Below are 23,295 nucleotides of genomic sequence, written 5' to 3'. Positions count from 1 at the left end.
CTATTTGTAGTGGAGATGAGTGGTACCCGGTGGGGTCTTCTGTAGGGCTGTGTTGAAAAAAACGATTCACCGATTCTGAATCGATTTTCATATTAATTTCTAAAGATCGATCCGTAACTCAGAGGATCGATTTTCCCCGTGAACTTTAACTTGCCGCGTCATTGAATTCACGCATGCGCGCGAGGTGGAAGGACATTAAAACAACGTCAGTAACGTTAAGCAAGCGGTTGCTTTGAAAACTCCAGAAACGCTCAAAGCTGCGATCTGGCACCATTTCGGGTTCAGAAGCAATGCAGAGAACGAGCTTGACAAAAGCAAAGGTTTTCTAAAGGTTTTGTAAGTTCAAATTTTATTTACATTCTGTAATGTTGTCTGTTTACTGTGAAGCCAGTAACCAACAATCTGTTTACATTTGCACTGGCTTAGAACAAATGTGTTCTAAATGTTGATCATTAAAATAAAAAATAAAGGTGCATTTGCATCTGAACTGTAGCAGCTTTTTGGAAAATTCTTAATGTCATTTTTAATAATACATCAGGTTCGCGTCTAAATAATCGGTCTACTGCTGCTGATATACCTCTGCGTCCTCGGTCGTCTACACCAGTGCAAGTTTGTGAAAGCAGTTGTATCAACACTCTGGAAGGGGGATTGTTCTTTACAACCACCAATACTCCATTAATTTGCAGTTGAATGTCTATAATAATAGTATCAATATGTTGCATAACTACAGTCCTGTAATTCAGGTAACAGCTGGAAAAAAATGCTTTTTTCAAAAACCATTATCTAAATCTCAAAGATCGGATCGGATCAGATCGGATCGAATCGAATAATGATAATCGATTCAAGATCTTGAGAATCGGAATCGAATCGATTCTTGAAATTTGAATCGAAACCCAGCCCTAGTCTTCCGCTGTTATAGCCCATCCGCCTCAAGGTTGTGCGTGTTGTGGCTTCACAAATGCTTTGCTGCATACCTCGGTTGTAACGAGTGGTTATTTCAGTCAAAGTTGCTCTTCTATCAGCTTGAATCAGTCGGCCCATTCTCCTCTGACCTCTAGCATCAACAAGGCATTTTCGCCCACAGGACTGCCGCATACTGGATGTTTTTCCCTTTTCACACCATTCTTTGTAAACCCTAGAAATGGTTGTGCGTGAAAATCCCAGTAACTGAGCAGATTGTGAAATACTCAGACCGGCCCGTCTGGCACCAACAACCATGCCACACTCAAAATTGCTTAAATCACCTTCCTTTCCCATTCTGACATTCAGTTTGGAGTTCAGGAGATTGTCTTGACCAGGACCACACCCCTAAATGCATTGAAGCAACTGCCATGTGATTGGTTGATTAGATAATTGCATTAATGAGAAATTGAACAGGTGTTCCTAATAATCCTTTAGGTGAGTGTATATATATACACACACACACACAATATGTGTAAATATGTACATATACACAGAGACACACACATAGCATATAATGTAGACACAAACTGTTATGTTAGATGCGATTAATCGATTTGACAGCACTGGTTTCTATTAATATTCTTTAAAATTTCACCTCTTAATATTATATATATATATATGTATAAAATATTATATATAATTATATGTAAATGTATTTTTATATTTTAAAGATATGCATCTACTATAGACATGTATACACAATGTATTAATACATTAATATTAAATACACGTAAATATAACAAAACAAAAAAACTCATACATAATTTGTATATCTAATATTTTGTTTTCTAATAAAGATTATTTTTGTTATTTTCAGACAATTTTACACGTGGCTTCAGTTTTCAAATACAATTTGTAGCCAGACAACTACTTTATTTTTAATTTAGGCTTACACTCGCTGAAAACACACACACACACACGTACGTTGGGTTTCCATGTTTTATGGGGACTTTTTCCACAGACATAATGATTTTTATACTGTACTACAAACTGTATACTTTATACCCTAACCTACCCATCACAGATGCATTTTTACATTTTCAAAAAACTTCGCTTAGTATGATTTTTATAAGCTATTTTTCCTCATGGGAGGAAAGAAAAAGCCCCAAAAGGGACAAGGATTTAAGATATTTTGCCCCCAAAACAAAGGGTTTATCAGAACCACACACACACACATACACATGACTATTACTCAGCTCCATAATTTTGAAGTTCAGCTTTTCTCCCCCACCTTTGTTATTGAAGGAAATGACAATGTCAGCATCACTCCTTTTCTTTTGTCGGAATTTCAAGGGCACTGCTTGAGCCCAAAGTTTCCATGCCTGTCTGAAGGCTGTCCTGACCTGGGCAGCTGTAATCTTTGAGCTGTATCTGGAGATTCTGAGCACAGACAATATGAAAATATGAGCCATCACACTGTGGGTTCTGCTGGGAGAGTATACTGAAGCTCACCTGTATGTCAGGGTTCTGTTTGTCCATCGCATCGTCTTTCTGAACTGCTCAGCATCAGACAGACCACAGCGAGCTCTTCTCATGGCTGCTATGGTCTGTGGATCCACATCTCCACTCTCTTCCAAGCCAAAGAAGTGTTGCATCTCCCTCAGTTTGGCCTGGAACGGGTCAGGCCCCGCTGCACGCCTCCGTCGGCCAGTTACAGGTTTATAGTTGTAGAATTTTCCCAGATAAACCTGTTTCATCCATTTAAAAAAACAGAAACTGCAGACATTGCATAAACTCCAAGACAACAAACAAGCCAACTTCAAATCATTTAAGTAAACAAATCACTATCATTCATTTCCATGCACTGATTCATTTCATGATTTCTTGGATTTTGTGTTACTTGAGCAGCAAATCAGCATATTAGAATGATTTCTGAAGGATCACTGAAGACTTGAGGAATGATGCTGGAAATTCAGCTTTGCCAAAACAGAAATAAATTACATTTTAAAATATATTGAAATAGAAAAGAGTTCTTTATATTTCACAATATTACTATTTTTACCTAGCCTAGAAATCTAGACGCACCCTAGCGGCAACAAAATTTATTTTGCAGCCAGTGTGTTCTAGCATCTCTCCGTTGACTTTCGGGCTGGAAAAACCAAACTCAGGTCAGGCCAATCACATCGTGTATATAGTAGGCGGGGCAAGCTTAACATAATGACGGCAGAGTTGCGACGGTTCCCTGCGACTTGAAAACAAAGAAGGTGAACAGCGGTCTTTCGAATCGAATATAGCAACTAGCCTTCTTCGTTGCTCTGATTAGCTGTAGCGCTATCCTATTGCGTGCAGAGGGATTTTGAGAGACAACCGTTTATCCCACCCCTCGGATTGAGCCATGCCAATGGTCAGTTGCCAGACCTAACATCTTGATGTAATTTTTACCTTATTTTTGATTAAATAAAAGCTTTTGACAGGTACTGTAATACATTTACTATAAAATACAGTGTTATTGTATATTAATACAATATAGTATTTTTGCATGTGGGGTTTTAGCTTTAGTGGATTCCCTAAATTAAAGCTGAAAGGATTAAAAAACTGTTTGAATTACGTAATATCACTCACAAAGAATCTGTTGCCCAATAGGCTGTTTACTGTAATTGTTTCAAGAGTTCCACCACTGTGCAGGAAAGGACATCGGCACATATAGATGCCGCTTTTATTTTATGCTGAGAAAACATATCCTTCAGCCAAACTAAATGTATAGACTTAATAATTTTAAGACAAGCACAGAAACTTTGGTAGTCTGCCCATTCATGTGCACTGTTCTACATCAGTGTGTTTTGAATCATGCTCTTTCTTTCTGCAATTATTCACCTATAAAAAATCACCATCATCGAACAGCTCAGTGTGTTTACGCAAATCACCACATCCGAATTTTCACACAGCGACACAGCTGTTGTTGATAGACTCGAATAGTGGAAGTTGCCATGATTGCACACTATGACTTCCTTAGTTTGTAAGGATACTGTGGTGAAGCATGAAGTCACAAATAAATTGCTCTGAAACCTCATGTGACATCATATACATCTTCCTGCATTGCAAAGCAGAAGATCAAGACTTTATGGATGAAACTGATGGAAATACGCAGTAAAGCTTAATCTGAAAAATTAAGCATTCAGCATTCATTAACATTTAGCATTTTTTTCTGTTATCATATCCGAATGAACGAATTAGCAACTTTCCAAACATTTAGAGAAATAACATTTACTCTATAGTTGCATAGTATGTTTTGCAATTTTACTTAATTATTTTTTATGTTGTTTTAAAGATGTTTAGGTATTTTTACTTATAGTTTAGTATAGGCTACTACATGTACTCCTGGGCAAAAAAAAAAGAAGGGGGGGGGGGGGGTGCATGGCAGAGGACCAAGCCGAAAATGGCTAAACACTAAGCTTTTAATTGTCTTAACCACAAATTATTGGTCAGGGAATAAGCAAAATGTAAGCAAATGCACTACTTAAAAAGCCATTGCTGTCTAACATCAAAGACAGAATTAAGTTTTTGGTAGAATATGGGAAGTTGTGTGTGGAGTAATGAATCGCAACGAAACATGAGTAAAAGCTGATGCTTAAGGGTGGTGTCTTCAAAAATCTGCTGAGAAATAATAATAAATGCATCTCTAGCACAGTGAAGCATGGAGGAAGAATGTCATTGTGTGGGGAGCCTTTTTAGCTGCTGCACTCTAAAAAATAATTTAAATTAAAAAATATATATTACAGTAATATTTAACTTTATTAACTTAATAAAATCTCTGAATATCATTAACTTAATTGTTTGAGTAAAAAAAAAAAAAATTTGACTAAAACTCCAACAGTTAATTTTATTTTTTAGTGAAATTTCTATTAAAATATTTGAGAACAATATTATTAATATATTAACACTCTTAAAATTGAGTAAGTTTACTCAATTAAAACAATGCACCCCTCCCCCACCCTCTGACATGCGACAACGGTTGAGTGAGCGCGTGGGCTGTTTGAACTCTCCAGTCCAGAACATTTCTTCTCTTCTCAGCGGCGCAGAATTGGTGCATTTCCTCTGTGAAATTCAGGTTTGTGTATGTTTTATTTTAACTATAAAATCATTACTGTGCTTTAAATCATTTTATTTAATGCAAAACAACATACAGAGGCGTAATGTGACACCTAAACGAGAGTCACACCTGTCTTTTCGCATGGTTGAAACGCCTTGCATAAAACACACAATTTTATTCCTAATGATAATGAATATAATTAATTTGTATGATAAAATGTCCTCAGAACTGTGCACTGTTTGTTTATTGGCAGGTTATGGAGTCAGTAGCTCGCAGTATATTTCGGCTATGAGTGAAACGCAGGACGGCGGTATGAAGTTCACCCGCAGAGCGCGAGTCCGTCTCCGGCACGAGAACCAGCGCTGATCCGGTGGAAATTGGATAACAGGCTGGTTGATTACACTTGAATTAGGCCACCTGAATGTTTAAATGTTTCATTTGTACTTCTAAAATGTTTGTTTAATGCGTTTAAATGTAGGCAATATTGTATACATGTTAAAACAGTGTAAAATATGCTGTATTGCTGTACTCATCGACAATAAAGGCCAATGTCATTGTCATGATTCCTGTCCTGTGTTTCCCTTGTCGTGTGTGGACTTTTGTTATTTCCTGTCCTGTGCCATGTTTTGTAGTCCTTTGTAGTTTTTCTTGTTTATTACAGTTAAACAGTTTTTATTGTTTCTGATTAACCACACCCCCTTGTTATCTTGTTTAGCTTGTTTGCCTGTGTACCTCTGTGCTTCAGTTGTTGTTTGTCGTTGTTGTAGCTGTTTCCTGTCCTGAGTTCCGTGTTCTGTTTGTTCTATTAAAGTATGCTTGCATATGGATTCTCTCTCCGCTTCATTCCTGCCTCATCGTAACAGAACGACCGACCAAAAATCCAGCAGCTTTGGAGAGTCTCCAGCCAAGAAGGCGGCCACGCCTAATTCTGATTCCCAGGTTGGCCGCCTTCATGCTTCCTGAGTCTCTTCGCGTCATGCCTGCAAAGCCTGAGTCTCTTCGCGTCATGCCTGCAAAGCCTGAGTCTCTTCACGTCATGCCTGCAAAGCTTGAGTCTCTTCACGTCATGCCCGCCAAGCCAGAGCTTCACGTCGGTCCCGCCGAGCCAGAGCTTCACGTCACGTCTGCCGATCCAGAGACCGTTCACGTCAGCCGATCCAGAGACCGTTCACGTCACGTCTGCCGATCCAGAGACCGTTCACGTCACGTCTGCCGATCCAGAGACCGTTCACGTCACGTCTGCCGATCCAGAGACCGTTCACGTCACGTCTGCCGATCCAGAGACCGTTCACGTCACGTCTGCCGATCCAGAGACCGTTCAAGTCACGTCTGCCGATCCAGAGACTGTTCACGTCGTGTCTGCCGATCCAGAGACCGTTCACGTCGTGTCTGCCGATCCAGAGACTGTTCACATCACGCCCGCCGAGCCAGTGTCTCCGGACAAGATGGCCGCCGCCAAGCCAGTGTCTCTGGACAAGATGGCCGCCGCCGCCGAGCCAGAGTCTGTGATGGTCCTGTCCAGCTCAAAGCCCTCTTCGCCGCTGGTCCTGTCCAGCCCAGAGCTTCCTTCGCCGCTGGTCCCATCCAGCCCAGAGCTTCCTTCGCCGCTGGTCCAGTTCTGCCCAGTCCTGAGCCTGTCTCCATCCCAGAACCTCAGCCCTCACCAGAGATGGCCGCCGGCATGCCAGAACCCCAGACTGCCTGCTCCGCCCTGGCCTCCCGTACTACTGCAGTCTCCAGGCCCTCTTCCACTCCACGGGCCTGGCCCTCCATCTCGCCCCCCGGGTCCGCCTCCGCTCCCCCGGGTCCGCCTCCGCTCCACCACCCTCCTGAACTATTTCCTGAGGAGCGTCTGGAATCCGCTCCTTAAGTGGGGGGCTATGTCATGATTCCTGTCCTGTGTTTCCCTTGTCGTGTGTGGACTTTTGTTATTTCCTGTCCTGTGCCATGTTTTATAGTCCTTTGTAGTTTTTCTTGTTTATTAGTCTCCCCAGGTGTTTCTGATTAACCACACCCCCTTGTTGTCTTGTTTAGCTTGTTTGCCTGTGTATATATTCCTCTGTGCTTCAGTTGTTGTTTGTCGTTGTTGTAGCTGTTTACTGTCCTGAGTTCCGTGTTCTGTTTGTTCTATTAAAGTATGCTTGCATATGGATTCTCTCTCTGCTTCATTCCTGCCTCATCGTAACAGTCATGTATACTGGTGGTTGTATGGAATACTATTTTACAAAGGTTTAGAGGAAATTAAAAAAGGTTAATAGTACTCATAAATAAAAACAGTTAATATTACTCATAAATATTGTTTTTTAAATGTTTAAATGTTAAATTATTTCTACTCAATTTTATTTGTTAATGTACCAGATGCAGTTACTCAGATTTACTTAATTTTACTTGCATTTACTCAATTCATACAGTATATTTCATTGATTTCACTGCTTTAAAATTTACTAAATTTTTTTGAGTGTAAAAATGTTTCACCCAAAGTAATTTGTAAATAATAGTTAAACTTTTTATAGTGTGGTATTGGTGCGCTACATCACTGTGAAAAGGCATTTAATGGTTTTGACTGCAGGAGAATATTACAGAATGGTTTGCTTCCCACAAATGAAAAGTTGTTATCTAAAGAGGAATTATCAGATGTAATTTTTTGAACAGGACAATGCTCCTGCTCAAATTGCAAAGACAACCAAAAGTGGCTTGAGAGCAGTGGTGTAGTCTAGTTTTTTGTAGTGAGTATACTCTAATATAACAACACCCCCCCCCCGCCCGCGTGTGTGTGTGTGTGTGTAGTGGAGCACACACTGAGCTCTCATTCCCAGAGACGCGTAGAACAATTGCAGTCTCTTTTAGCTTTAATATTCATAGACACTAGTCCATATCGAGATTTGATTCATTGTACAGCAGCTACTTTTGATTTATTCATTCAAAAATAGCCAAATTCCGTGACGTTCTGCTTTATATAGCAAGTTCCATTTGTGACTGGATTCCGCGATTCGATCCGTCGCTTCGCAAACACAGACGGGGTGAATTTATGAATGAAAGTGTAAAAGTTCTGACACAAAACGAAGTTGATACGTATCCGCACGCTTTTTTTAAGTGGGTATACGCAAATCCTTGGCCTTTTCTAGTGGGTATACGGCGTATACCTGCGTATCACGTAGACTACACCACTGCTTGAGAGTGTCTCGGTTACGTACATAACCCTTGTTCCCTGAGTAGGGAACAGAGACGTTATGTTGTGACGGCGAATGGGGTTTCGCTTAGAAAGCCTATCACCTTCAAGTATTACAAAATGAGCCAATGGCAAGGAAATGCCATGGGTCTGCGGAATTTGCACAGCGTAACTCCTTACGCTATGCAAATTCCGCAGAACCATGGCATTTCCTTGCCATTGGCTCATTTTGTAATACTCAAAGGTGATAGGCTTTCTACGCGAAACCCCATTTGCCATCACAACGTAACTCGTAGTGACCACGAAAGGGAAAAAGTTAATCAGGCTTATGTTTTGGCCTGGTCAGAGTCCAGGTTTGAACCCTATAGTGAATATTTGGTCTTACATTAAACTCAAACGACAAGTGACAAGCCATTTAGATGCTTTTATCTATACCTAACTTGAAGGAAAGACCTGCAAACACCTGGAACACCCTAGTATCCAAATAGCAACACCCTGCAACCACTCACAACAAAGCATTGTGCTGGTGCAGTTTTGCACAGACAAGCACCATTCAGAGTTTCTTTTTTATATAGGTGTATATATAGGTATTTTCCTTAATTACCTCTGCAAACTCCAGGTGGCCATCACTGGACAGTCCTTCAGGACGCAGCGGGGAGGCGTACAGGACAGCAGGTTGCAGCAGAGTGAAGAGACCCAGCCAGAGATTCCCCATGTCTGCTGTTCACTCAACACTCTCAGAAAGGGCTTTATATATGACTGTCCTGACATCCAAACATTAAACAGACTACCTTCATTAAATGCACGCTCAAGTCAAAACAAGCAGCACACTGTGTTTTCTAACACTGATTATATGGTACAGGAACTATGCAAAAGTTTAAGCCAAAATGTGCACATAAAGATTTGGCCCTGCGGTGTTGTGTGGTAGAGGGGGGGGGGGGGGGGGTCGTGTTTTTGTATAGTTGTTAGTTACAAGCACACAGTGAGGAATCTCTCAACACACTGTACAGGAACATTACAGGTGTTTTGCTTTTCACTAAAGTTAGGTAATCTGCTTTATTAAATAAATGATCAAAATGAGATATGAGGACATACAAGTCTATAATACCATAAATCAGCATCATAAAAGCAGCTATTATGTCTGTAAATAGGGCAGAGGTGTAAGGTTTGTAATTAATTGCACCTCCTTATACAATAGTATTATTTTGGAGAATTTGTACTAAATACTTTACACTCTTACAAATAAAGGTTTTAAGGCTTTATTGGCATTGGTTTCATGAAGAAACTTTAGCATCCAGAGAACCTTTCCATGCCACAAAAGGTTCTTTAAAGTGGAAAAAGATTCTTTAGATTACTCAAATGTAAGAAAAAAAGTTCAATGTTCACCAAAATATTCTATTGCATTGCTGCAAAAAAAAAAAAAAAAAACATTTTGGAACCTGTATTTTAGTGTTATAATGGAACTTATGTTCAATTACATAAGCTGTGTTTCCACCGAAATTACCGTGAACAATTTATCCCAGGAACTTTTTGCGTTGTCTGAGTTTCCATCAAGGTCTAAAGTACCGTGAAGATTAGGCAAATTAGTCCGGTGATGTAGGACTGCGGTTCCCGCTGGATTTTATCTTCTGAATTTAAGCTTAATAAAGCCTGAACCTCGTCGTCGTTCCATCTGTCTTATTTTTTAAAATCCATTGTTGATTCAAATAGCAAACAATTTTTACTGCACGCAACGCAAGAGATTTTTAAAAATGGTGGACGAAATAAAATGTGGCATGAACTCAACCAATCAGCATGTTCAGCGCCCAAGTCCCAACTCCGAAAGTTCCTGCACTTTGAAAAAGTACTACCTCGCAAGCAGGGACTTTCTGAGGGAGAAATTTTTAGACCCTGGTTCCTGCGGTGGAAACACACAGAGTACCACCCCAAAGTCCCTAGGGAGGAATGAAAAAAGTAGTAGTTACTGATTAGCTGATAGTGAACTACCAATTTCATCTGTGCACTATTACTAACTAATTCATTATCTATAGTTTCTTGTTAGTCAATAGTAGTTACTAGAGTGTTAATAATGCGTTACTCATTTGTTCCTGTGTAGTTATTCATTAATGACGGAACAATGATCTAAAGTGTTACCAAATTTTTTTTTTTTTTTTTTTTTTTGGTTCCTCCAGGATGCAAACCAACAACGTTGTCAGAGGGAATTTCAAAGATTCAAAGAACACCTTTTACATTTCAGACAATTTTGGAATGTGATAACAAACTTTAACATTGTTAATACCATTAATACTTTTCCCACTGAAAGTTATTTTTAATTGTAATATAATAAGTGTATGTAAGGGTAAAAAAATAACTGCTTTAGTTCCTTAGTCATTGCTGGCCTTTTTCAATTTGCCAATGGTTTGTCTTCCTTCAGTTGCCAAGAAATTTGATCTTCAGATTGGATGTTAAAGTCTTTGATGAATCAAAGACAGAGGTTGATGAGGAAGCATTCGAATATCTGCTGACACGACCAGACGCTGAGTCCTAGAAATGTTCATCCCAGACACAGCAAGTCTTGATGGTAAACTGTTTGATATGCTTATCAAGTTTAGTTTATTATCAGCAATATTCACCAATTTGCATATGATAATAATAAAATTATCCATGCTGTGAAGACTTAAGTAAGAGTATGTCAGGGGAGTTTTTTTTTTTTTTTTTTTTTGAAAAAGCTGATAAGAAGCTTATCAAATATTTTATTGCCATGTAAACACCCATTTACAGTCTTTGACTAATGTCTGGAGAGGAGAACTGCTCCTTTCATGCTTATTGTAGTCAATCGATGAACCTTTCACATCTCTGCCGGTATGAGACTTAATCTTCATTTATCATTATTCTTTTGTTTGAATTTAGCCATTATAGCCTTAATTCTGGCATTATGGCTTGGCCATCTACATCTCTTTCGTCCCACTACACATGAATAATCCACCTATTATCTTAAGTCTTGTTAGAAAAAAAGAAAAGAAAAAAAAAACTATTCTTGGGACCTTGTGTTAATTATTTTAACAAATTAGATTATGGAATAGAAAAGCTCCTGCAGAGCTTACATCACATCACCTACATCACACAATTTAAAATATTAATATTACAAATTTACTTAAGATCAAGGGTTATTTCTTCATCCACTTTAACTATTTCTGAAATGGACTATTTAGAAATGGTACTTTTAACTAAATGGACAAAAATGCCAGTTTAAGTGGATGAACAAAAAAACTTTCAAAACCCAACTCCTTGTATTACAGGTCTATCTCAGTCCTCATCAACTTCCTGAATTACTAAATGGTTTCTAAATGGACTATGGACCTGAAAGTCTGTCTCAGACTCCAGACACTCTAACATGCTTGACTAATATTATGAATAGGCTACATTCATACCGCATCTGTTCCCCTTTAAAGCAACATTTTGGTTTAAATAAATGATGTTAAAACAGAAATAAAATAATTTGGACTTGTCTCACAGTTATAATTACAAAATTTGACTTTCATTATAAGTGTATTGTCGAATGCGTTGTTGTGCTTTTGCAGTGTAGGGCTCGTTTCACATACATTGTGTTTTTCCATTCCGTTGCCTACTTTTCCATTGTTTTTCTTTAGCAGGACAAAAGAGTCAGAGTTACGCTGTAGATGAATCATGTTTTTGGTGGCATTTTAGTGTTTGTGAAAAGCACTGCTTTATACGGCACTTTGCTTGCCACAAGACTTATCGAAAGGGCCAGAATTCAGCTAAAACCGTCTTAAATGCCACCAGATATGGCGTTTTGGATGTAAACGCGATTAATCTACAGCATAATTCTGACTCTTTTCGGCTTGCCATATTGTTTTTTCCACTTACATTCTGTGTGAACCGTCCCTAATACAGGTGAGGCTTGACACTGTTGCCTTTGGCCTGTATATCTGATTTTGGAATAGGAAATTGATTATTCAGATGACTCACATGATATCTCAGCAAATTATCTAGTTAACACATGTAATAAAAACCTGGTATTGCCCTAGGGCAGAGTCATAGCCGAGCCTAGATGGCATCTACTGTATATGTAGAACAATGTAACTCCCATTCGCCACAAATTTCCACACGTTGCCATTGCATGCTTGTTTGTTAAATACTTTGGTTCATAATCATGTACTCTCAGCTCCAAAATAAGACATGTGAGCAGTGCTTCCACTGACTCAGGGATTCTAGATAATAAATCAAAAACAGCCCCTTTCAAACTTCACTGATTGTCTAATCTCAGCAGAATTACTGGTAACCGCCTGTCTATAAATCAGGTGGTCATCACTTCCTTTGGCCACCACCTCTACATCTGCTATTATGTAATCAGTTTTGTCAATAGTGTTAATGACACATAAAGCTCTATGTTGACAGTCTGTTGGTTCAGGATGTAGTCATGGATTTTTTTTATTTACAACATGTTTTTTCCCGGCAGGGATCATTCTTCATTCCTAAAATAAAAACAAGTAGGAGCTGAGACATACACGCACGTGTAAATCCGTATTAATACCCACTCAAATACAGATTTACCTAGAGTACCCTCTTCTGATGCGGATACTAAATGACAAATAACACTATCTGAATATATGAGGGGGGAAATGTATTTTTTAACTGTCACTGATTAATTTTTCACCACTTTTTGACTTCTTTTTCAGTGCGTGCATAATAAATAAATAGGAATCGTGATTAAAAAATAAAAGTATGGTTTAAAATTAGGCCTAATAACCTGTCAGACTGCTGTAAAGTGTCATATCAGTTATCAGTGCATGCACCTATGGGTAGGCCTATATTGGGTCCTGTTTAACTCAGGATGCCTGAAGAACAATCCTAAAGGGGTTTCTCATTTTTCTCAGTCTTTGCATGTAATCAACTGAAGAGGAGCTTTCACCTGAAATCTCTGACGTCGTGCAGAATTTTTTCCGTGAGACTCCAGAGGTTCAAACATGCTTATTTTCCAGACCAGGAAATGACTCAATGACATCTCTGTCTGATATGACTCAAAGACAACTGCAGGTGTCAATAGTGTGGAGACAAGGATAGCTGCAGGTCGGAGTAATAATAATGGGCCTGCCGATAGGAGGCTTGCCGAAAAAAAGTGAATTGCTACAACAGAAACTAACCCCTAACCCTATTGCCCACACCCTGACTGACAGCTGTTGAGACCAATGATAAAGTCCTTTCGTCACGCCCACTACTCCAACCTGCAGATCTGCCCTCTGCTGTTACAACACTGATCTGCAGCCAGTATTTTTGAGATGATGTTTTACCATTCCAACCGGAACTCATAAATCGGTATTTATATTTAACCCCCAGGTTCCATATTATACGTTGACTAAATAATGTAAACTTGACTGACTGCTTCATTTCCACTTTAATAAAAAATATATATAACAAACACGATTAATGTGTCAGTGTCATTGCTTTGTCTCAAGATGCACACCAGTAATGTTTTTTCTAAGGCACGTTTATAAAAGCTACTTAAATGTCCAACTTGAACTAAAACCTAATCCTGTCTTAATCTAAGCCCTTTCTGTGAAACCAGGCCAAAGTGTTGTTCAGGCACACATAGGCTACATTTTCATGTTTGCATCAACACTGAATGGATATTATTAAACGAATCCGTTTAGGTTCACAAAATGATACATTTATCGAAAGAATTAAGGAAGTAAATCAAGGAATTAAAGTTTAAAGATGATTTTATTGTATTTAATAAATTAAGCTACATTCAATTTAATTTATTATTAATATATATATATATATATATATATATATATATATATATATATATATATATATATATATATATATATATATATATACTGTATATATATATATATATATATATATATATATATATATATATATATACAGTATATATATATAAAATAGTAATGGCTAATTAAGACTAATGTCACTGTATAGGCCTGTTTTAATCTGATTATTATTTTGTATTATTGATAAGTGCTTAAGTTCAGGGTCCCGAAAAAATATTAATATAAATATTAATAGTAAAATGTTACTATGAAAATATTTTTTTTAAACTGTGTAGCTATACATAAATAATTTTAAGTTTTAGATGCTGTCAGTACATCAGTGTTGTATGATTGGATGCAAGTACAAATGACAGATTAAAAAATGATTATAGACACGATCACTATTATAAAGACGTACAAGCAGCACAAACAATTTAAAATAATGTAAAACAATATTAACATTATTTAATGTTTTGGCAACATAGATTTTAATGAGGCACAAAAAAAAAAAAAAAAACACAAAACACACACATAACATACTTAAATCATTACACAGCCTTTACAGGACAATGCTGGGAAGGTCAGCTACAATATTCCATATTATAACTCACCATTTCAGTCATAAGCAAGATTAGAGGTCCACTAATATCTTAACTGCATCAGTGGATTTAAGCACGAAACTATGATAGTGGCAGTAATTTTGCTGTTGTTTGTTCATTTGTATTCAGCAAAAATGTTGACATCTTTGTTTGAATCATTTTATGTGATGGAATATGTAATTCATAATTATTTGATATAATGGACATCAAGGCAACAAGGAATAAACCACAGTTTAATCTAAGGCATCCTTAGTGGTGCAAACATGACTCCAAACCAACAGCAGCACTTTATCTGAAACATGTGCCTAACGTCTCATCGGATTAAATACAATTTATTTTAATCAACTGTGCTTTACAGATGATTGAGTTCTTATTGAACCATTAACTTGGCACAATACATAAACAAATGACGAATCAATATTAATATATGACTTCATTCGTTACCACCCTTCACTGTTTCTTTTTTGACAGCAAGCATGACTAGTGGCATTTCAAGTAGTTAGTATTAGAGATGAGAATATAATATAGTTTATGAGACATTCATTTGCTAATGATAGCAAGGTTTTACTTGATTTTAACCAATTTACTGAGTAACAGCAATTAAAGCATTTAAGTATCTCAGCTCAGTGTTAATAAGCATATATGATAAGTCCTTCATAAAATGTTCATATTAACACACCCTTTTACCAAAAATGATAATAAATTAAATCCATTTGATTGCATATTGGTCACATGAGGGCCTTGAAATGTTTAAAGGACAAACTGGATCAGGTTTAAACAAAAACGTGACAAGTGAGTCACTGAATTATTGACTCGATTTGTTTTGCAGAGCAGCTTATGACTATTGTTAATATGTCTTACTGTAATTACAAATATTAATATGTAGTATGTGTAACATGGACACAATTATGTAACATGCTCTGAAACACAGTAAAATGACCATATTACAGTAAAATGTGCATGTATCTCATCCCTAAATGCCTCAATGGTTCTTAAGGATGAAGATCTTCCTTATTAACACTCATTCATTTTTCTGATCTGTTTAATTTGACCTTCATAATCTCTAAAAGTGGCGAGATAAGTAAGATTTTGCATAATCTCAAGCTAGTTACATTAAGTTCAAGTACAAAATATGAAAACTGTCAAACTGACTAGATATGATCCATCAAAGCCATATTATTTTCCCTCATGAAGGCAGTAATACTAACCAGAACAGAATCCTAGTTTTGGCTGCTTCTTTCTCGCTAATTAGACCCTCCGATTTATAGGAAAACTCATGTACATGTTACATGTGCAAAATCACAAGACCACTACAAAACTCTCATCTAACCTATAATAAAGACAAAATCTTTCCTTCGTTTGGCAGTTTTCTCAGTAATGCACTTGGCAAACGGAGTCGGAAGGGGAACAGGGGAACCAAACCGTCAGCCGCTGGTCACTTCCTGCTGCCGCTGAAGCTCATTGGCTGGACCTCTTTCTGTCTGAGGTCTGTGATTGGTCCATCTTCCTCTTCTCGGGTCCCTTTCAACTCGTCTTCTGAGATTCAATGTGCAGCATCGGCCAAACGCCACATAAAAACTTCACTTTTGGTCTGTGCTTGAGGTAGGTTGACCGAATCTGGAGGCTATGGCAAAAAAAAAAAAAAAAAAAAAATGATATCCATATTTAATTACATCATCCATTCAAACAACATCATTTTTCCACAGATACGTACCTGAGGAGTATGTGTAAATATGACCCCAGGCCTGTTAGGATGTGCCACCAGGCGTGAAGCTGCGTAACCGCCCCAATCACAGGAGGCAGTCGCTGCCGTGTGGCTCTGAATGAAACCATGACAAATAATGACCTCTTGTAACGTTATTTCTGTTGACTAAATTTACATGCTATTTCAGTCAAGAGTAAAACTGACTAAATAATTTTGGCAAAACAAATATATATTTATTTTATACATGTTTTATGTATTTATAAAATATAATAATATACATAATATATCATACATTTTTTAGTCAATAAAATATTTATTTGAATATTTAGTTTGATTTAGCTTTTCTTGGAAACTAAGACGAAAATGAATATACTGCTAAATGTAAAAATGGAATGGAACTAGAGCTACCTTAGAGAGTCACACAGGATATTATCGATGTTCCATAATACGAATCCCAACAGGAAGACGGTTAATGACGTAAAGCAGAGGGCTCTGAGCCACGGATAGACCCTGCAAAGCACAGACATGATGTTTAAGTATTTACTTCCTTAATACACAATCACACCTTCTTAATACAGACATTGCTTTAGCAAACTTGAATTCAAGTCTGGCTCTATTCCGCCTTTGCACTTTTGACAATCCAATCAATAGAGTGCAACATTCGGGTTCTGAAAGTAAAAAATCCATTCATTTTCTCCATAGTACTGTTAATTCAGACATACTTCTTTTGTCACATACTGTTTTTTGCCTACTATATAGTATGGAGGTGTGCGATTTCAGATGAAGCCAAGCAAATTGTACCAAAAGAACTCTTTACCCACAAACTCCCATGAAGCACTGCGAATGATGTAATAGTCATGCTGAATTCAGAACTCCACAATAGCAAAGTACTCTTACTATTTCTGCCATATAATAATACATTGATACTACTGAAATATTTGTGTGTAGGATTGTAGTTCTTTCACTTATTAAACCCATTAAGTACACAGTCTTGTAGCTTTTTGTCTGATCTTTTTATATATATTTTTGCCTCACATCAAAATGTGTAATGTTGTGATTGACCTCATAGTTGGTTGGTTTTTATTCATGGCTTATAACGCTTTAACAAAGACTTTTTTTAAAATTTATATGATAAAAATGAATCTGAAAAATACTTTTGGAATCAAGGCTGCCAGCAAATTGGGAGGGAAAAATGTAGAATCCATAAAAAAATAATTGTATGAACTTAACTTTATTTTTTGGGTGTGCAAATACAGATTCATTTACTCACCATGTGACTATGAAAACTGAGCGAAACACCAAGAAAGCCACTAGTACGGCATACATGACCTGGGGGAAATGATAAAACCGCTGTTAACCTGTATATTTAACATCAGCTTCTAATATGTAAACAATATGATTGTTTAAATGGTGATTTTCTTTTTACATGAATGTGTTGTGCTGGCAGTTTTAAACAAAAGACATCACAGTGTGTTTACAGAAGCTCATGAACCATTCAATACCCTGAGCATGAATAGAGCCACACCTAACTGTCATGCCCTTAAACAACAGAAACGGACACCAACTGCAGAAGAGCCAGTTGTTTTGACACAACTTTGTCATGCTCTCAAAGAAACCTGACATGGTTAAGTAGGATAAACCAACTAAAACTAAAGAGAGAGTCTGGCCTCACCTGGTGAAAGACAGGCTCTTTCAATATCAGGTAAACCTAAAATAAAAAAGTTTGTACTTAAAAAAAACAATAGTAGAATTTTTTGACTGCATATTACTGTATCTGTATGTGTTTTAGTAAATGTATAAGAGCAAAGAAAAACTTACCACACTAACAATAATACTGAAGGTCAGCAAAAGTGTAATTGAGAAATAGTTAACAGCACGCTCTTGCTTGAAGCACTCATATCTGTAAATTGTAAGACACATATTCAGATCAGTCACAGAACAAAGTCAGAGGAAAAGCATCCACAATCATCATACACTACAGTTCAAAAGTTTGGGGTCAGTAAGAAATCAAATACTTTTATTCAGCAGAGACGCATTAAATTGATCAAACGTAACAGTAAAAACATTTATAATGTTACAAATGTTTTCTACTTCAAATAAATGCTGTTCTTTTGAACTTTCTATTCATCAAAGAATCCTGAAAATAATGCATCACAGACAGTGTATCACAAAATTAATATGCAACTCCACCATTTGAAAACTGGAGTAATGATGCTGAAAATTCAGCTTTGCCATCACAGAATGAATTACATTTAGAAATATATGAAAATTGAAAACAGTTATTTAAAAAAAATTCTGATCCTCATAACGCTCAAGACAAGTGTTCAGAGGTCAAAGGTGAAAGCAGACTGTGTGACTTTGCAGGTGTAAGAAAGGTCAACTTACAGGCAGTAGACAAAGACGCAGCAGCTGTAGATCATCGGGAGCTCATCCAGTAACTAGAAACAAAAGACAATCCAGAGACTGACAGCATTTGTGTGTCACTTGTGAATTATTGCTATTGCTTTGGGCATGTACCGTTAGAGAAGCAGCTTTGTGGCTACGAGAATGAAAGCGTGCTTGAGAACAAGATGCACACTTTGAAAGGCTGAAGAGAAGTCAAGCTTACCTGCATTTCGTACTGTAATGTCATGTGAAAGCTCCATGAACCAATGCCTACGGCTGTGCCAAAAAGAACAACAACATAAAAACACAACATTTAATCATTTAAATTGGTGGGAAAGGTAACTCCTTTCGAAATAAAAGAGATTTGTGTGTATAAAAAAGTAATAATGTGAATGATGCATCGTACCAGCGAGTCCTAAAAAGGACCACACATAGCGTACTTCCAAACCATCTTTACACGTCTGAATAGCTCCATAAATGGGAGGTAGGATCATTATCAGGTTACTGACAGTATTCCCTGGAGAAAGCAAAAAAAACAAAACAATGTTTTCATGTTAATGAATGTAAATATTAAAGTCACCATGAAATCACAATTGACAATTATTATTTTTTATGGAATATTGCAGTATTTGTTATAAATGATTTATCCGTGCACATTAGGGGTGTAACGGTACATGTATACGTTCCGAACTGTTACAGAACAGACATCCCAGTTTGGTGCAAACAGTCATACAGTCAGTTACAGGCGATCCACACTCCAATCCAGAAGGGGGCGCGTGTGTTAATGCAACGCTGTTTGCTATATGCCACAACAGGAAAAAGAGCAGAAGAAGAAGAGACAGTCTATGCACCAACCATGGCACCAACCCTAAACAAGTGTTCAGATAACACGCAAGAGTTACTTTTACTTTGTAGTACTGTGCTATGTTGGGGGGTTGGGGGGTTGGGTGTTGCCAGACATGTAAACGTACTGAACTTGTATCAAACCGTGACCCCAAAACCGAGGTACGTAACAAACCATGGCTTCTGTGTACAGTTACACCCCTAGTGCACATTATTTTTTTTTAATTCATGCATAATCTTTAATCAAAATAACTTCCCCTCCCTTTTATAGTGACATCTCTACTCTTCTCTGACGTGTTTACTGACGTGAGAGCGGGGCAACCTGTCATTCACATGAGATCCATCGATAGCAAACCACAACCATCCAATCAATTCCGATAGACAAAATCAAGTCCTGCCCTACATTTTTTCTTGTTTGAGAAGGCATTTCACTCGGATAATATCCATCACAATAGGTAAGAAAAGACACAACGTCCATTTCATGCTGACTTTAGGCCGTATTTGAGTTACTCTATAAATGATAAAAGCAAAAACGGCAGCAAAGCTGAACAAAAGTTGAGTAAACTTCATCCAAACTGGCCTCTTAGCACCACCAGCAGCTGGTAGACTGCTATTGTGCTTCTTTGCTGAGTCTAAGAAAACTAAACCTATGTTAGAATTAACTAACATGGTGTATACAGGCCTATTGTTTCATTGTTTATACATGCACTACAGCTGATCATACTGAACATGTCACATTCCTTCACAAGGCAAAAGGTTTACGCTGGACCCCTCTGATCTCAATGGCACCAGAATTCCTGTTGGTTCTAGCAGTGTTTAAAACTTATATTTAAGATATGACTGTGTGTAATGTATGTTGTAAAATACAACTCAAATAATCAGACTAACCAAAAACCGCTAAAAACCCATAGGGAATTGCGGAGGGAATTTAAGCTCTATTAGTGTGTTAACTGTCACTCTGTGACCTTTGAGCATCCTATCAACCTATTTTTTTTTTACAGTCTATGGTATCAACGTGACCTGAAATGTACAGTACTTGAGCAAACAACAAAGATCTTATGGCTACGCACATTGTGTCCTTCCATACTTTCATATCTGGGATATAATCAACAGTCAAGCAAAAGTTCACAATAAAGCAACCACAGAAGCCTAGGTAGAACATTTAAATCTCTATAACCATGGCGAAAGTTATGGTTTATTAACTTGACTAGTTGTTTGGAAATATGCAAATTATGGTATTATTCTTGTAAAATATTGATGGTAATAAATGGCACTTAAATGGGTATTGTTCACCAGATCTGGCTGGAAAACCAACTAGAGTAGCAAATCATCTTATGGTTTTAATGTTGTTGTTTTTATTTCAGCAGTGACCAAAATGCCATTGAATCACCATAGTCCTATTGTAAGGCTCGTAAAATAACTCATTCATATTTACAGTAAAAGTTATTACACTATATTAGTCCTTTAACTACGTTCAACTGATTCGAGTAACAGTAGCCTATATTGGAGACAATACTTTAGTCAGTTTATAATTAAAGCAAATTTAAAGAACGTATAGCATAAGACAACATCTACGTGGTGGGAAATAAAGTATGTTTTTTCTGCTCATAGTCTTGATTTCACTGAAAATCAGTATATCGACGGCTCGTGCTCCGCCCCAAATGCCGCCACACACTAACGTTAGGTTTCATTCATTCTCTTTCCGGTCATTTGAATGATTTTCCTATGTGTTATTGGGATTATGATACGAGTTCAAAGCGGACTGTGGGTCGTTGCTGGCCTTGGCTGTTAGGTTACGAATCCTACTATGGCAATGAAATGCTTGTGAATTTTAAGTATGTCACGCTGACGTTGATTGGTAACTTCGCTATGAACAAGGCTTGGCTTTTTAATATTAATTACGTCGTTTTGACGTTGCTTCAAACCCTTCCAATGTAAAAAGAAGTGATTCTTCAATATTAATTAGGCTCTGCTGACGATGCGTCGTAAGCGTCCAATAGCTGACGCTTCCCTCATGAATATTAAGTATCCCACCTTCTCATAGTAGGATTTGACAATACTCCTCTCTACCGTTTTAACATCCGTGTTTACCACCCTACACGACAATGAACAGTTTGTCCCGAACACAAGCTCCCCGTTCAAACGTACTTACAGAATTCTGCGATGTAATACGAGACCACATAATTCTCCTCGCACCAGTCTAGAGTTGAGGTCGGTGTTCCCCAGTAGCCCGGCCTGTCCGCCGCCGGAGCCATGATGAGACAGAGATCAGATAGTTGGACGGGCGGAGGGAGGAGTTGCTTGTAAGGTAACGGATTCAGTGCTCCATCCAATCTGAACCGGCCTACGTGTGATAACAGTTGCAATGCAAACAATAGCCTTCTGAAACTCAATACAACGAAGTGCTTGTTGTTCTGGTCTAATGTAGCCTACTTTGAAAGGACAGTGTACTATACGCTCAAAAATACACAATGCACACACATAGGCTACAAATATTGTATTAGCTTAAAATATAGTTAATGTGCATTATACGTCGATTAATTGTTATGTGTGTACATTTTTGTGTTCATGATCTCTTAAGGATTATATAATTTGGCGTATTAATGAAAAAAAAGTGTAGTTAAAGGGATAGGTCACCCAAAAATGAAATTCTGTCATAATTTATTTACCCTCATGTTGTTCCAAACATGTATGAGTTTCTTTCTTCTGCTGAACACAAAGGAAGATATTCTAAATGTTGGTAACCAGACAACTGTCAGTTCTCATTGACTCCCATGTTATTTTTTCCTACTATGGTTCAGTCAATGGCTCAACTGTCTGGTTACCAACATTCCTTAAAATATATTATTTTGTGTTCAACAGAAGAAAGAAACTCATACAGGTTTGGAACAACTTAAGGGTGAGAAAATGATGACTGAATTTTCCTTTTTGGGTGAGCTATCTCTTCATGTTCAAGTTCCTGAATATCTCTGAAACAAACAACCCACCAAATAACCTAACACACTGTGTTTAAAATGACATTTTTGTTCAAATATTTTGGTAACAATTTACAATAATGTTCCATTTGTTTACATTATTTGACTACATTACTTAACTAACAAATAAAATATGTAATACTAAAGCATTTAATAATCTGAGTTAATGTTATTTTTAACATTTACTAATGCATTCAAAATAAAAGTTGCATTTAATGAACCTGAGCTAACAATGAACTAACATTAACAAAGATTAATAAATACTGTAACAAATGTATTATTGTTGGTTAATGTTAGTTGATGCATTACTAATGTTAAATGGGACCTCATTGTAAAGTGTTACCAATATTTTTATCAGAAATTTTTGTTGTTGCTATTTTCCCTTGAATATTGGGATTATAACTGGCTTATTTAGCCGTTTTACCTGAAAAAATTTGACTTTTTATTTTACCCACAATATAGTTTCAGCATCATGATATGTATTATTTTTTGTGGGTTGAAGGTTAAACGTACTGTCACATCTGAACACATTCTCATCTGATCAGATAACAGAGTTTACACTTGTGAGAATACACACAAACCTGTTTCTTTTTCCTGTTCCTGTTTCTGTCTCTCCACGATCTTGATGAAAGAACGAGAAATACATTTATGTTTTCTGTGTACAGCGGAACAGATTCTCTTTCTAACTGATTTTTAGTGCTTCACAGACACATACAGTCTCTTCACATGCCATTATCAGTGAGCATTGATGTCATTTCGGTGAATCATGCTAGATGTCGCCAAAGCTTTTTGCAGATAAAAATATAAACCTTTAGTTTCAAACAGTACTATTCACTGTTTGTGACATGG

At 37.3% G+C, this 23,295-nt stretch overlaps 2 protein-coding genes across 2 annotated transcripts in view; both read right to left on the bottom strand.

Annotated features, from left to right (window-relative positions):
* The window catches only part of LOC308683451 (stromelysin-2), a gene marked incomplete at its 5' end in the record, with an annotated part of 37,311 nt that extends 28,434 nt beyond the window's left edge, over positions 1-8,877 (bottom strand). Inside the window, 3 exons of the mRNA XM_081353922.1 lie at positions 2,195-2,343; positions 2,416-2,651; positions 8,767-8,877. Of these exons, the coding sequence (XP_081210048.1) occupies positions 2,195-2,343; positions 2,416-2,651; positions 8,767-8,877 (496 nt within the window). The remainder of the gene's footprint in view (positions 1-2,194; positions 2,344-2,415; positions 2,652-8,766) is intronic.
* Positions 8,878-14,380: 5,503 nt separating this feature from the next.
* On the bottom strand, positions 14,381-21,768 carry acer3 (alkaline ceramidase 3). Its single transcript, XM_081353848.1, has 10 exons — positions 21,624-21,768; positions 19,035-19,145; positions 18,852-18,904; positions 18,629-18,681; positions 18,062-18,143; positions 17,916-17,951; positions 17,514-17,572; positions 16,652-16,753; positions 16,253-16,357; positions 14,381-16,162 (listed from the first exon to the last, which is right to left on the bottom strand). Exons 1-10 carry the CDS (start codon positions 21,724-21,726, stop codon positions 16,063-16,065), a joined length of 804 nt encoding a protein of 267 aa, XP_081209974.1. The 5' UTR covers positions 21,727-21,768; the 3' UTR covers positions 14,381-16,062.
* Positions 21,769-23,295: the final 1,527 nt, after the last annotated feature.

This window comes from Scardinius erythrophthalmus, assembly GCF_964197995.2.
Source record: "Scardinius erythrophthalmus genome assembly, chromosome: 23".
Taxonomy (NCBI): Eukaryota; Metazoa; Chordata; class Actinopteri; order Cypriniformes; family Leuciscidae; genus Scardinius; species Scardinius erythrophthalmus.
Note: the sequence above shows the minus strand (reverse complement) of the source record. Positions and strands in the feature narration are given on the sequence as shown.